At 39.7% G+C, this 16,516-nt stretch overlaps 1 protein-coding gene across 3 annotated transcripts in view; it reads left to right on the top strand.

Annotated features, from left to right (window-relative positions):
* Window positions 1-16,516, top strand: part of whrna (whirlin a) — a 212,152-nt gene that overhangs the window by 147,586 nt on the left and 48,050 nt on the right. For 2 of the 3 annotated variants that reach the window (XM_085359647.1, XM_085359648.1), the window contains exons 4-5: window positions 702-910; window positions 8,123-8,159. In XM_085359647.1, the coding sequence (XP_085215773.1) occupies window positions 702-910; window positions 8,123-8,159 (246 nt within the window). Of the gene's footprint in view, window positions 1-626; window positions 911-8,122; window positions 8,160-16,516 lie in introns of all 3 variants that reach the window. The other variant, XM_085359646.1, reaches the window with a different exon arrangement.

The raw sequence follows: 16,516 nt of genomic DNA on the forward strand, positions 1-16,516 counted from the left end.
ATATAACAGGTTGAAATAGACCACTTTTTTACATTCATGTAGTGGTATTCAAACTGTATATTTTTAAGATAGTACTCATTGCCCATATTCAGTAGCCCAACCTTGGGAGCAAGTTTTCATCTGTACATACATATGTAAATATGTAAATGCCATAACTGTAGAAATAAAGAGATGCTGTTTGAGGCAGTCCTGGAGGTTCATCTTTACCCAGCACTGAAATAAAACACACCTTAGAGGGTTAAAGCTACAATATATCAGCTCATTACAGGAGACAGAAGGTACGATCCAAGGTGGTGTTTAGTATGGACATCATTATTCTCCTTCTGCCGCTGCCTCCAGGCTCAGCTCTTTGATAGAAAGTGAAATTACATATGAACACTTTTTCAATTACATATTGAACAGTTCTGGTCCTCAACCTGTCAGTGAGCAGGGAGTTCTTTAATCTTTGTGTAATTATTTCTGTTCACCGCCCAATCTGAAAGAGCCCAAACTTTTAACAAGAAACCTGTAACCTAATTTTCTAATTCTCATCCATTACACACCTTATACTTCATATACACCTCCAACACCTCCATCCACTGTTACCTTTCTTTGACCTTTGACCTGTCAACCTGTGCATGTGACAGTCTCTGCCTGCTCCACCCTCAACGCCTTGCTCAGTCCCCTCCGCCACTCCTGTCTCTTCCCCTCCCCCCACTCAGGTTGGTGACCAGATCTTGGAGGTGAATGGCCGCAGTTTCCTGAGCATCCCGCACGATGAGGCCGTCAGAGTCCTGAAGTCATCACGCCATCTGATGATGACAGTGAAAGACGTAGGCCGCCTGCCGCACACCAGGACGGTGGTGGGTGAGACCAAGTGGATCGCCAGCTCACAGATTGCAGAGAGCTCTGCCAATAGCAGCGTGGCAAGGTAAGTCCTGACAGTCCCAAAATTATATGATGGTTTTGAAAAAGATGACTTTCTGATACTGCATGAAATATTAAACAGCCCTTTTATACTCATTTCCAGATTCCAGCTATTTTTATTCTTGCAATATAGTAAAGTAGATTTACATGAGTCAGCTAAAAAAAAATCCTCAATCATCTTGGGATTTGCAGCCCTTCAGTTCGCATACTGTCAAAAACAAGCAATTTTAGCCCTTTTCCCCTTAAAGCTATCCTCCCTATAAGCTGACTTTTTGCCTAGTTGTGTCCTTTTTGACCGAATCGTTTCTGGAATCCAAATTGGGAAGTCATTCCACAGAAGAGGATCAAGGCTCTACTAGGCATTCTACTTTAAGAAAATCTGTTGGCATAATATCATCACAACGAGCCAAAAGGACCCAATGAGCAGACTCACAAAAAATGAAAACAGTGAAAGGATTTTATGTAGAGTTAAACAAAAACTTAAAATAATGAATCGCTACTGGTACAGATTTAGCGGGGTGATCTGAAAGAGGGTGAAAACCAGCGTTAGAAATAAAGAAGTGGCTGTAACTACTTAGCACATCTAGAGACTGAAATCCTTGCCCATTCTTCTTTGCAAAACAGCTCAGTCAGATTAGATGGACAGCATTTGTGAACAGCAGTTTTCAGATCTTGCCACAGATTCTCGATTGGATTTAGATCTGGACTTTGACTGGGCCATTCGAACACGTGGATATGTTTTGGTTTAAACCACTGCATTGTTGCCCTGGCTTTATGTTTAGGGTCGTTGTCCTGCTGGAAGCTGAACCTCCGCCCCAGTCTCAAATCTTTTGCAGACTCCAAGAGGTTTTCTTCCAAGATTGCCCTGTATTTGGCTCCATCCATCTTCCCATCAACTCTGACCAGCTTCCCTGTCCCCGCTGAAGAGAAGCACCCCCAGAGCATGATGCTGCCACCACCATATTTGACAGTGGGGATGGTGTGTTCAGAGTGATGTGCAGTGTTAGTTTTCCGCCACACATAGCGTTTTGCATTTTGACCAAAAAGTTCCATTTTGGTCTCATCTGACCAGAGCAGCTTCTTCCACATGTTTGCTGTGTCCCCCACATGGCTTGTTGCAAACTGCAAACGGGACTTCTCATGGTTTTCTGTTAACAATGGCTTTCTTCTTGCCACTCTTCCATAAAGGCCAACTTTATGCAGTGCACGACTAGTAGTTGTCCTATGGACAGATTCCCCCACCTGAGCTGTAGATCTCTGCAGCTCGTCCAGAGTCACCATGGGCCTCTTGGCTGCATTTCTGATCAGCGCTCTCCTTGTTCGGCCTGTGAGTTTAGGTGGACGGCCTTGTCTTGGTAGGTTTACAGTTGTGCCATACTCCTTCCATTTCTGAATGATGGCTTGAACAGTGCTCCGTGGGATGTTCAAGGCTTGGGAAATCTTTTTGTAGCCTAAGCCTGCTTTAAATTTCTCAATAATTTTATCCCTGACCTGTCTGGTGTGTTCTTTGGACTTCATGGTGTTGCTGCTCCCAATATTCTCTTATGCTGGGCTTACACTGTGCGATTTTTTTCAGTCGCGCGATTCAGCTCCTGCTCAAACTGTACAATTGACTCGCAGGGATTAGAAGTTCGTAGGTCACGATGCAGGTCTCACACTATATGGCCCGATGCTCTGATGCGACCTGAGTGCTCACACTGTGCGTCCATAAAATGAAGGTTATAACAGAAATTCTGTCGCTCTCCCTCTCTGTCTTTCACTCACACAGACACACCACCACCATCAACTTTGCTAAATTGCTAATGAAAAACATTGATCAGGCAGCTGTGATTGAGCAGCAGTGTAAATCCAACTATTTTCACGGTTGTTGTGGTCGTGATAATTTTGTGAGGCCACATCGAAAAGGCTCGGATGAGCTTTCCAAAGTTCTACAAGTTGTGCCTCCATCGCTTGTGTCCAGATCACACGCTACACTGCCGTGCTGCGTCGTCTTTTTCGCTGACATTTGTGTTTGCACGTGCGCAGTGTGAGAAGCTGCGGTGACAGCCTCACGACCAAGCGATTGATGATCGGGAGCTGGTCGTGAGATGTTAATCGCTTCTCGATGCACGATGAAGGCCAAAATCGGGCCGATCGCCAAAACGGTCGCACAACTCAAAAATCATCTCAAAATGGGCCAAAAATCACACAGTGTAAGCCCAGCATTAGACAACCTCTGAGGCCGTCACAGAGCAGCTGTATTTGTACTGACACTAGATTACACACAGGTGCACTCTATTTAGTCATTAGCACTCATCAGGCAATGTCTATGGGCAACTGACTGCACTCAGACCAAAGGGGCTGAATAATTACGCACACCCTACTTTGCAGTTATTTATTTGTAAAACATGTTTGGAATCATGTATGATTTTCGTTCCACTTCTCACGTGTACACCACTTTGTGTTGGTCTTTCACGTGGAATTCCAATAAAATTGATTCATGTTTGTGGCTGTAATGTGACAAAATGTGGAAAAGTTCAAAGGGGCCGAATACTTTTGCAAGCCACTGTAGTTTTGTTGGTCCGAGCTGTTTGTTTAGTATACATATTAAAGAACATATTCTGGCCAAAAATGACTCCTCATAGTAGTCCTGGATGCCAGCATGTTTCTGAGATTCTTTTCTAGATCTCACTCTTGTTATGACAAAGTTAAACTGAGCCATTACTTTAAGCCAGGCACAGAGTTAAGCTTAGCCTGCAGTTCCCATGTATCAGTTGATAAAAGCCAATCTCAACAGAAGAAGCTGCTTAGCTAATACCCTGGCTGATACCCATTTTTGCACTGATATGGCAAATCTCATCGATTCATCCATTTTCTGCTGCTAATCTGGGTTGCAGGGGCCATAGTCTAAGCAGAGATTCCCAGGCCTCTTTCTCCAGCCACCTCCTTCATATCTTTTGAAGACACTGGGGTGTTCCCAAACCAGCCAAAAAACATACTGTAGTCCTTTCAGCCTTTCTTGGGTGTGCCTTGGGGTTTCCTTCCAGTTGGTTATGTCCCAACACCTCATATAAGGGGCATTCAGGAGGCCTAGCAGTTAAATGCACGAACCACCTCAAAGGGCTCCCTCCTGCAAAGTGGAGGAGTAGCACCCACCAAAATGACCTTAACGTATGTCTAAGGAAGAGCCAGGCTACCCTTTGAAGCTCCTTGTATCTGGAATCTCATTCTTTCAGTCACTATTCACAGCTCATGATCATACATGACAGTGGGAACGTAGACTGACCGGTTAATCGACAGCTCCTCTTTCAATCTCAGCTTCCTCTTCATCACAGCAGGCTGGTACACTGTCTGCATCACTGCAGACAGTGTACCAATTGATCAATCTCCTGCTCCCTTCCCTTCCTGTGCTGATCTTCCTGACTTTCTATGTATGAAGGGTGGCGAGGTCTCTAAACAGACCAAATATAAATTAATCAACATATAAGTGACCACCTTGTTTTGATTTAAAGAAACCAGTCCAAACATCAACTGTGTTTGTGTGTCATACAAACAGTATGACACAACATACCAGTTTGTGTGTCATTTGTTTGATTTGTGCAAAAACCAGAGCATGAAAGCCAACACAGCCTGGAGTCCATCCGGGGCTGCCTGATGACGAGGCTCGCTGTATTGACAGTCTTTTTGCTTGAGTTATCTGTCCCATATTTATATCCGCTATTAAACATTCAGACATGAGAGTGATATCAATCCTCTTACAATATCTTCTCCTCGGAGTAGACTTACTTTCCGCGGTGAGCAGTCATTCAGCTGAAGTGTAGTTCGTGCTGTGAGTCAGTGCTAAAGGAGAGTAGTAGCAGTTCACGGATCAATGGCTTAGTGGTTGCTGCTGTGATGCTCCGTGTTTCATAATGTGTTTTTAAATGACTAAATGAGGGTTTATTACTTGTTCTCAACACTGCATGCAAAACACTGAATATTACTCAGCCACATTAATATTTTTTTATTAGCTTCAGAGGTTTACATGAAGTACCTTTGATGCACGTGTCACAGAAGGTTTAGCATTTAGCATTTTAGTGTATGCATTATACACTAGATTTCACCAGGGAATCTGCTATAGAAGATTTGATTTAATGAAAAACGTGATCATAAATAATGAACTGATAATTGTTATGTTTTAGGGTTTTAGTGTTAACACTGGCCTGTGGAAAAACACAGTGTCATTAGATTGATTGGCCTGGGATTCACTAAATCTACCTTAGTGCAGGTACCAAAGAGAAACTGAAAATCTATAATTATCAACACAACAGAAACTTTTAACAAAAAAAAATACTGCTACTACTATTAATAGTAGTAGTAAATCAAAAGAACTTGAGCTAAATGACGCACTGAGTTTCTCATTTCTTGCTACTACTATTAATAATAACAATAGTAAATATTCAAACTATTCTACATTCAGTGATGAAAACAGACACAAGGAACAACTTGAAACCTGAGACACCTACAGCTCAGAAAAGAAAGAGAACATGATGAAGTGCAGAGAAAACATCCTGTTGGTCTCTGATGAATTTTAGCGTCTTTAAGCATTTAATGTATTCAGACGTCTGACTTCTGGCGGGACTCCCACCCCCTCCAGTGTGGAGCTCCTCTCTAAATGCCACACCTGAACAACTCATCTGCAGCTCACAACCTGGAATTAATGTGCTCCCCAACAACCAAATTAAAATCTGATGTAAATGCCAGACTGATTTTTCTCATCAACTCCGTAGCACACAACACATCGACCCAACAACCCAGAACTTGAAAGTGCTCTGATTCACCAAGGGCTAAACAAAAATCTGTTTACATTCACAATGAATATCTGCTCATTCCTCCCATCTGAGACGTCTCTTCATGGTTATTATGTGGGTTCTTGCAGCTCAGCTGTGAGGTAGATGTTTATACATTGTGTTCACTGGTTTCTGTACGATATCTCTCTGTGAAACCATTAAGACATAGCTGAAACTACATGTCATTTTGGTTTGACTTAAACAGACTTTTCTCATTTTAATAAATCTACATAAATGCAATGAGTGCATTTACATAATTTTCACACAGTGTCTTAATAACATCAAAAGAAGAAGGTGGAACATGCACCACGAGGCAGGGAAAAATACTAAAAACTCAAATACTAAAGATGTTTTTCCCTCTCTTCACTCATCTCTTCAGCATATTGGTTGCATGTATTTCCATAAATTCCATAGGTGAATTTCCATCAAGGTTTTTAATTCAGTTTCACTTTTCTTACATTTTTATGAATATGGATTATGCTCAAGCAGGGATAATAAACAGGAATCCAGTAAATGTTGATCATTCCATGCATCATTTACATTTATAATTAAATTAATAGTTGATAGTGATCATTTTAGCTTATATGCTTCCCTGATGAGTTTTCCCTTTCATCACCATAATTTTTATAGATAAAATGAGACTGATTGTTTTTCCCCCTTCTTGCTGATAATATAGTAGAAGCTTCTTCTATTGTCATCACCCCAGCAGGAAGCCCCACATGTTTAATTTGGCAGATTTGCACACGAGAATCCCATTCCTGATGCAACTCCATGAGGATCTTATCAAACCAGGGATCTGATACAACAGTGCTGCAATATGTTTCACTTTACATTTAGCTTGGATCCATGATTATTTTTACTGATTGCCAAAAATTGTAGCGTGTTGGGCGCTAACTTTTTTCGACTTGTGAAGTGGTACATGGAGGAAAAGTTTAAGAACCACTGCACATGACACATATCTGGCATTACAAAGAGAGCAGCCAAAGAGAAAACACAGGGAAAAAAACTTAAAGAAGAAAGAATAAATGGCTAAACTGGTCTCAGAAGTCCACTGGTCTTATTGAATTGAAATCCCTAAACAAGCTCTACACACTGTGTGTCTGTGTGTCACTGAGCGGTTGCACTGCAGTGTTTCCAGTTTAATTTTATATTCTGTTTTTTATTCCTGCTCCTGAAGGCAGTGCTGAGTTGTCACGTTTACTTGTGGATTTAGAGCCTTTTACATTGCCGGCACTTCAGAATGTAAAGACTCGAGTCATTTCACTCTAGTAGAGACGTGGTGCTGAGAAAATGACACATGTTTGAAAATCCCTCTTTTCATGTCCTTGAAGAGAGAGTGTGGGTGTTTTTCTTCCCCCCCCCCCCCCAAAATGAATTTTAGTGTGTGCTTTATATTTACTGGAAAGCTTGGTCTGAAGACAAGCACGTCTTTACATTTCCTAGTGAAATGTCTTACTGCACAGCTGTTTCTGCCACATCTCTAAGCCATGACAAAGACTTCAAATCTCCAGTAGTGTGCATTTATCAGCCTGTGATAACTGAAAGATATTTTCAAAACTATATTAAAAAAAAAAAGTGGCCTTTCAAGATATCAAATCCCCCTTTCAATTCAAAGCTCCAAATATATTTGTATTTGAGAGAGGAAGTACTTGAGCTGGAGAAACTGAGTTGCTATTAACTGTTTAGACAGGCTCAAAGTTTGCTCCTTTAATGCAGAAGAGCCCATTATGAGGCTCTCTTGTGTGTGCACTCATCGTACTTGAACATCGGCATTGCTTGCCACTTTAACTTTGCTTTCACATCTATTTATTCCTATCAGTCAATACTGTCAAAATGTATTTTCAGTCTGGAAAATTGGATCAAGTTTGCGTCATAAAGGAAATAAAGCGGCTAATACACATTTATCTGTCACTACATTAACCATTCTTTGATATTTGGCCATGTCACTCATCATAGCTTGCTTTGCACAGTTTGTTTTTATTCCTGCAGAAGTAGTCTGATGTTTAGGTTAATGTGTCACCGTCAGAAGTCAGAACTGTGAGGACATATTTAGGACATCTATAGGATCTGGCCAAACATTTGAAAGCATGGCAATACTTTGTGTCACACGAGACACATAAGCTTTACACTCATTGGAGAAGGGTGTGTACACATTTGCTGCAGTGTGCCTGCAACATCTACTAATGTGTGTTAATGTAGTGTTTGTTAGTGTATCTATAGATAATACGTAGGCATACTTTAGAAATATGTGGTGGAAGTGCTGCATTAATTGGCTGATTATTAATGCCTCATATTTGTCAGTTAAAGAATAAATATTTCTGCAAGGAAGGACAAGTGCATTTGTTTAATTTTTGCATGGTCACTAAGACTCAGTGATTTGTTTCTTCTCTTTGTTTGTTTCTCTGCAGCTTTTCTGTGGATCAAGGAGCTTCTGCATCAGGAAAGGTAAGACAAGTAATGTGCTCTTTCTATGTGCATGCACTGGAAGCTGTACACAGAAGCTATATATGTTTGTGTGCGTCTAGTATTTCATAGGTGGTATAATTTATTTCTGTGGCTGTCCTCATGGAATTATATGGAAGATGTTATGCATTTCTCTTAAACCTAACCTGTTTTTAGTGCCTAAACCAAACCAGTAATGGAAAATTAGATGAAGAAATAAATCAATAAAATTAGGTGAAAACCAAGAAAATCAACAAGCACAGAGGTCCCAAAACAGCACAAATTACAACCTCCTTACCATACAGGGAGTGCAGAATTATTAGGCAAATGAGTATTTTGTCCACATCATCCTCTTCATGCATGTTGTCTTACTCCAAGCTGTATAGGCTCGAAAGCCTACTACCAATTAAGCATATTAGGTGATGTGCATCTCTGTAATGAGAAGGGGTGTGGTCTAATGACATCAACACCCTATATCAGGTGTGCATAATTATTAGGCAACGTCCTTTCCTTTGGCAAAATGGGTCAAAAGAAGGACTTGACAGGCTCAGAAAAGTCAAAAATAGTGAGATATCTTGCAGAGGGATGCAGCAGTCTCAAAATTGCAAAGCTTCTGAAGCGTGATCATCGAACAATCAAGCGTTTCATTCAAAATAGTCAACAGGGTCGCAAGAAGCATGTGGAAAAACCAAGGCGCAAAATAACTGCCCATGAACTGAGAAAAGTCAAGCATGCAGCTGCCAAGATGCCACTTGCCACCAGTTTGGCCATATTTCAGAGCTGCAACATCACTGGAGTGCCCAAAAGCACAAGGTGTGCAATACTCAGAGACATGGCCAAGGTAAGAAAGGCTGAAAGACGACCACCACTGAACAAGACACACAAGCTGAAACGTCAAGACTGGGCCAAGAAATATCTCAAGACTGGTTTTTCTAAGGTTTTATGGACTGATGAAATGAGAGTGAGTCTTGATGGGCCAGATGGATGGGCCCAGCTCCAGTCCGACTCAGACGCCAGCAAGGTGGAGGTGGGGTACTGGTTTGGGCTGGTATCATCAAAGATGAGCTTGTGGGGCCTTTTCGGGTTGAGGATGGAGTCAAGTCAACTCCCAGTCCTACTGCCAGTTTCTGGAAGACACCTTCTTCAAGCAGTGGTACAGGAAGAAGTCTGCATCCTTCAAGAAAAACATGATTTTCATGCAGGACAATGCTCCATCACACGCGTCCAAGTACTCCACAGCGTGGCTGGCAAGAAAGGGTATAAAAGAAGAAGAACTAATGACATGGCCACCTTGTTCACCTGATCTGAACCCCATTGAGAACCTGTGGTCCATCATCAAATGTGAGATTTACAAGGAGGGAAAACAGTACACCTCTCTGAACAGTGTCTGGGAGGCTGTGGTTGCTGCTGCACGCAATGTTGATGGTGAACAGATCAAAACACTGACAGAATCCATGGATGGCAGGCTTTTGAGTGTCCTTGCAAAGAAAGGTGGCTATATTGGTCGCTGATTTGTTTTTGTTTTGTTTTTGAATGTCAGAAATGTATATTTGTGAATGTGGAGATGTTATATTGGTTTCACTGGTAAAAATAAATAATTGAAATGGGTATATATTTGTTTTTTGTTAAGTTGCCTAATAATTATGCACAGTAATAGTCACCTACACACAGATATCCCCCTAAAATAGCTAAAACTAAAAACAAACTACAAACTACTTCCAAAAACGTTCAGCTTTGATATTAATGAGTTTTTTGGGTTCATTGAGAACATGGTTGTTGTTCAATAATAAAATTATTCCTCAAAAATACAACTTGCCTAATAATTCTGCACTCCCTGTATGTCCTGGACTCTTGTAAAGTTTTGTGGAGTTTGGGCTTTTTTTTGATATTCATATTTATTTGATTTATTAGTTTTGTTTCATTCTTGTATTTCTGATGTTAGATTTTTGTAAATGTGTCCAATGTTTCTCTTGTCTTTGTCTCCATCTGGTTTGTCTGTGTCATACTTTGTTTCTACTTCCTGTTTAATTTTAGACCTCAGTCACACAGGCCCACAGGCCAGTTGGCGAGTCCTTGGCAACCTCTGGTAGCTAGGAAAAATATTTGGATTCCCTAACTGGATGTAGAGTGATTGCTGGAGGCTGCTGGTTGTTGCCAGGTGAAACTGGTCACAAAGAGGGTGCTATACCAAAAGTCTACTTTTGATTGCTTTACTTGCCAGAACATTTCTGTGTTTGCCTGCAGTTTGCATGAAAACATGGGTTGTCTGCAAACACTGGCCATTTACTCACAATTAAAAGCTACGAGAAATGGAAAACATTTGCTGTCACAGTTAAAGATGTGCCTTTTGAATTGTGTTTGTTGGGGTGGTAAGGCACAACTTTTACTTTGCAGGAGAACATTTAACATTATGGTTTGTTTTGCAATTTTTTACACTTTCACTGTAACTTATCAAGCAGATCCAAAGGAATCACAAGGACATTTTTGGTGGAGCATCATATAACGCCTTGCAACCAGTTATCACAGACCTCCAGCAACAACTTACTGACCACCTGAAGAATACACATTTTTCTCTTGCAGGTTGCTGCAACTAAGGCCTTAGTACTTACATTTCCATGTGTTGTTACCTATCCCTGGACTTTCTCGCTTTATCTTATCCCAATTCCTTGAATGTCTGTGCTTGTCTCTGTATTCCCTCCTGTGTGATTATTGGCCCCAGTCTCATTGCATTCACGTGTGCCGAGTCTGTCCTGCGTGAATGTATACGCACAGTCTTGCCTCTCTTCTTGTCTGCTGCCCTCCATTTGTGTGGTTTTTTTTTTTTAATTCTCTAATCAGCAACCAAATGCTTGCTTTATTGATTGGTTACCACCTACACTTCTTACATTTAGATCTTGTCTTCACCAATTTGTGGCACTTCTTGTTGACAAACATGACTTATAACATCACCACCCATCGAACCCCTTGATAGAGACTCTAAAGAGGACTTTTATCTTGCTGCAGCAAATACGGGTACAGTACTGATGAGAAAAGAGCATAATATTACACCCTGGGATGAAAAGCATATACGCAGACTGATACTGATGTATCTATTTTAGGCCAGTATCAAGCTATAATATCATAGCATACCATAGTATATTATTCTGATTCAGTTACTGGTTGTGAATGAATAAGTTATGCCTGTAAATTCTCACCTTTAGTCTCTTAGATAAATACTTTAATTGTAGTTTAAAGGTAATAGTTTACAATAAATCGACCCAAGCACTGCTAAAGCAATAACAACGATTACTACAGTATATAGTTCATTAATTAATTACATTTGCATTTAGTCAGCAAACAAAAAAGATGAGGATCACATTTTTCTGTGATTTTTTTTTTTTCTGAATCTACTCACTATGTCGAGCACTTCTTCACTGTTGACTCTGAATTTGCAGACATTTGTCATTCCATCAGTCCATTGGTGAAAAAAAAAGAAGCTACTTGCTGTTGTTGATCCTGTCCTGATTTGTCCTGCTAAAGTCATGTCGCTTGCTAATAACCTTTGTAAGACTTTGTGCTATTCAGTTTTAAAGGCTAACTCCATCATTAAAAGTCTCACCAGTCATGGGACATTACACTGACAATTAATTTGGAAATGTGTGAATAAGAAGAGGCATTAAGTCTAGATGTGCTGCAGAGCTGGTGTTGAAAACTTTCAGATACTTTGATTGGTCTTGTCAGGAGCTGGGGAGACACTACTGCAGTCATTTTAAATTAAGTATATATTTTGTGCATATTTTAGATTTTCTGCACGTACAGTTCAGATTTGGGCTAATAAGGCCACTTGGGGATTTTACGTAATACATTGTTTACAAGGATCCATGTTTCAGTCTTACACTCGCATGTTAATACACATGTTAATACAATTTACTCACTATTAAAACATTAAATCAACCCAGATAATGTGGTAAACCCAACACATTAAATTTTCATTCACTCACCATAAAATGCACTTGTGCTGTCCTTATTGCTGACTTTGACCGTGACATTGCAAAGCAAGAGTAAAGTTTGCTGGACTGTAGAAACAAAAGGGAAGCTGGAAGAGACAGCAGCTGACTGCAGAGAAAGAGGGTGAGAGGGAGAGCTCACTTTTCATTATGGAAGCTCTGATGGACAGTCTCCTGACAGAGCAGGGAGGCCATGAAGCTCCTGTGTAAGAAAGAGCCAAGGCAGGGAAGATAGGCAAGGGGTATTTTGAGAATAAAAGACATTTCCTCCAGACATGATCCCAAAAGTAAGTTATAGACTTTGTTTTGCACAGCAATGTCTTCTATGTACTGTGTCAGAGTTTCCATTTTGGAAAGAAAGCTAACTTGTGCCATGCAAACTAAAGGGTTGTGCTCACTGATCAGGAGCTCAGAGATAAAAGGTTAAATATGCAGGTATGATTATTCATAGAAATAACGTCGCAGTAATCCCACTGTATGCTAATGGCTATAATCTGCCAAGATAGCAAAATTGGTTTTACTGTCAGTGCTATCATCTCTATGGCTAAGTTTAACCCTTGATGATCTTAAATGTTCAGCACCTTGGTCAACAGTTTTTGTTTTAAATGTGCTATATAAATAAATTTGACTTTACATACTGTTTAGGCCACGTGTGTTCCCTCTTGACATTAAACAAACAGTAAAAAATAAATAAATAAACACTATCTCAATTTTAAATTGATTTGCATTAAATGGATTCTGTCAAAGATGAAAGTATTTTAAAACATTTGAGCTGCTCTGTGTCAGATCTGACCTGCATCTATTGCAAAGGATTTTCAGGTCCACCAGCATCGATCAAATCAAGAGAAATTAGCTTAGCTTCACTGCTTAGCTTCCCGCAGAGCATCTGCTCTTCTTTAAAGGGTCATGAAGAGGGACCGCAAAACAGTGACACAGTAAAAAAACATAAATGGCCCTTCATAAATGGCACCTCTGCTTTTTTGAAACCCCATTTTTCCAGTGGCCTCTGCCACGCATGAACAGTTTCGTGCTATGTTGAGCTAAGAGCAGCACACTGTCCAGGGAGCACTCATGAATGCAACAACCGTGTTGTGATGTACATTTGTGTAACCAGTAGTAACAAAGGCTGACAGGGAGTGAGCACATAGACTAAGTATAAAGATCAAAAAAATGAGAGCATAGAGCGCAGTGGGCAGCACAGCTCAAATTTTGGGCCATTTGCTGAACTTAGCAGTCAGCAGCACCTCACATCGCGTTCTGTGGTGGTGCCTGTAGGTGTGAATGTGAGTGTGAATGTTTGTCTGTCTTTCATTGTTACCCCTCTGCCCAGGGTGACCCCCGCCTGCCCTGTGGCAGCTGGCTCCAGCCACGCCCCCCGTTTATCCAGTTTCACTTTCAATAAAATATTATTCATTAGGGTTACATAATTATGCTAAAGTACATAGTAGAAGTTGTTTTTTTCAAAGAATACATGTTCCAAGATAATACTAATAAAAAACATTCTCCCTACTCTCTGTTTGATTGATTAAACAGTAATCATCAATTTTGTTAATATCAGGTAGGCTATTTATAGATTTCTAAATAGATCTGTATTCTTCACATGAGCATGATGTCTTTATTTATTTATTTGCCTGATTTATTGATTATCATACACACTTTGAAATTGTTCAGACTCATGTTCTGAATTTACCAGTGTTATACTTCCCCCACCTTTGTAAATTAGAGGAGAGTAACCTGACGTTTGTCTACCAGTAACTTTATTAATATTATCGCACGTCATTAGTTGTTGGAGTAAAAGCATTGCCATTTCAGCGCCATACATTTCTACAATTATTGTTATGTGTATTCTACCCCTGCATTACAAGCTCTGTGTGTTAGTCATGTGTGGAAAGCCATTCTGGCTCTTTCAGCGGACTCAGCCAGGAGAATTTATGACCACTTAGTTTCTTTCATCTTCTCCAAGAATTTACAGGACACTTGCCATCCTATCCACTCTGCTATCCAGTGTCTGCAGAGAAATATTGGCATCTGATGAAAAACTCCCAGAATTGGTTGCATACATGAACTGTGGAGGTGGGACTGCGACTCAACTAGATGACACCATTAATGTGCTAAATATAATGTTGCAGGACATTGCTGGAAATACGGTTTCCCTGCACAAAATACATAAGCATTTTTTAACTGCTTCTTGAGAATTTCATGTATGTTGCCAATCGCGTTTCTGTTGAAAGACACCTTTTTAGGTTTTTTGTTTGGCTTTTCAGATTCATTTTGCAGTTCACTGTAAATTTGAGGTAACAGGATAAAAGTCCAAGTCTCAGGGGGGATTTGAGCTTTTGATGTTGCAGTTTTATAACTGGTGTCGTTGTGAATTTAACTGGCAGAACACCCGTGCTTTATACAAGTTATCACATCTCCTCACTCGGTGCCTATGCATCAATGCCAAGAACATATACTACAAGAGGAAGAAATTTGATGAAAATGTGTTTAAAAAATTTCTCGCAAGGTGTTCAAATGTGCAGACATTTATATAGCAGTAGACTTCATCAATCACTAGCACAGGTTTTAAAGCTTATAAGTATAACCCTATTTCAAAAAATAGGTTTTGTAAACTGTAAATAAAAACAGAATGCTATGATTTCCAAATTTCAAAAGCCCATATTTTATCCCCAATAGGACATAGAAAAATGTGAACTATTTACACTGAGACATTTTAATATGTCTTGAAAAATATTACCTCATTTTGAATTTGATGTCAGCTAAATGTCTCAAAAATGTTGAGACAGGACAACAAAAGTTAAAAAAGAAGTAGTGCTAAAAGGAAGTGGGTGGAGGAACTTTGCAAATAATTAAGGTCATTAAATAACATAGCTGTGTGTAAAAAGAGCATCTTAAAGAAGCTAAATCTCTCAGAATTAAAGATGAGCAGAGGTTCACCAGTGGATTAACACTGCATCTACAAATTGTTCCTCAACACTAAAAAACTCTCATCATCTACAGTACATAATGTTATCTGAAGGTTCCAAGAATTTGGAGAAATCTCTGTACGCAAGTGACATTATTGGTTGCCTGTGATTTGGGTCTTAAGGCAACGCTGAATTAAAAACAGCTGTGATTCTGTCATGGAAATCACTGTATGGGCTCAGAACACTTCCAGAGGCTGCTGTCTGTAACACAGCTCACTGTGCCGTCCACAAATGCAGGTTAAAACCATATGTGAACATGAGAAACACCGCCATCTTCAGGGGGCAAAGCTTGTCGGTTCTTTATTTCGGTAAGGCCTTCCTTAGCTGCAAGTACATCTATTATAAGAGTACGGCTTCAAAGTAGAAGAGTCCAGATGCTGTACTGGCGCGGACTCTACACTCCAGACTTTTCCTGCATTAAACAGTTTGTGCATCCTGAAATTAAAAATAAGTTTCCAGTCATTTACAAGATGTTGTTAAAAGAAGAACAGATGGTAAACTTGTACCTGTCCTAACTCTGTGTTGTGAATAAAATATGGGTCTATGAGATTTACAAATCACTTCTTTTATTTCCATTTTAAATATCAGCCCTACTTTTTTTTTGAAAGAGAATCATTTTTCTGCACTTTTACCTGCTTTAACCTGTTCCTCACAAATATAGCCTAATCTTGTTCCAATCCATATTTGTAAAAAAAAATATATATATATATAATAATAATTTAATTCAATTAAAAATTAGTAATAATTGGCATGGTTTTAAGGTAATTTTGAAGCAAAGACGGACTTATACAAATACAAAACCCAAAGCTTTGTATTTTGATCTGTTATTGATCGAATTTGTTTGGTTTTCAGCTACAAATTTAAAACAGTGCCCTCTTGCTTGTGACGTCAATGGAGCCTTTGATTTTCATCTGAACCACAGCAGGGCAGTAGGCACAAGTAATAAAATCAGACAGTATTCAGCTCATTTGACAAAGACAATTAATATTAACAATGCCCCTACACCCCTGGACTTTAGAAAGAGCAACAAGTCATAATTTTTCCTTTTAAAGAGATATTTATAATCTGACTGCAAAGGGCATATTCTCCGCAGAAGGACTTTAAAGTGCTATTTTAATGACAGCTTAGTGGGCAACATATAATTCACACATGGTGCAATATTAGACACAGCACAGTTTTGGTTCTTGTCTGCAAGGAGTTATTACATTGTCCTAGTGACAGAACGCAGTGGAGGCCTTGCTTTGTCAGACTTGTGCATAGAAGTGTTTGTAGCTTAAATTAGATTTATTAACTGTACAAAAAAGGTGGATGTATCATCTGTGAAATGTAAAGCGAGTGCATAAGTTCCTTAAACCTGCATTATCCAAGCCAACCAACATTATTTATTTATGGAAAGAGCAATTTTGCA

The sequence above is a fragment of the Diplotaxodon limnothrissa genome, linkage group LG7 (genome assembly GCF_057381915.1).
Source record: "Diplotaxodon limnothrissa isolate DT_005_m linkage group LG7, D_limnothrissa_male_GT1.1, whole genome shotgun sequence".
Lineage (NCBI taxonomy): Eukaryota > Metazoa > Chordata > Actinopteri > Cichliformes > Cichlidae > Diplotaxodon > Diplotaxodon limnothrissa.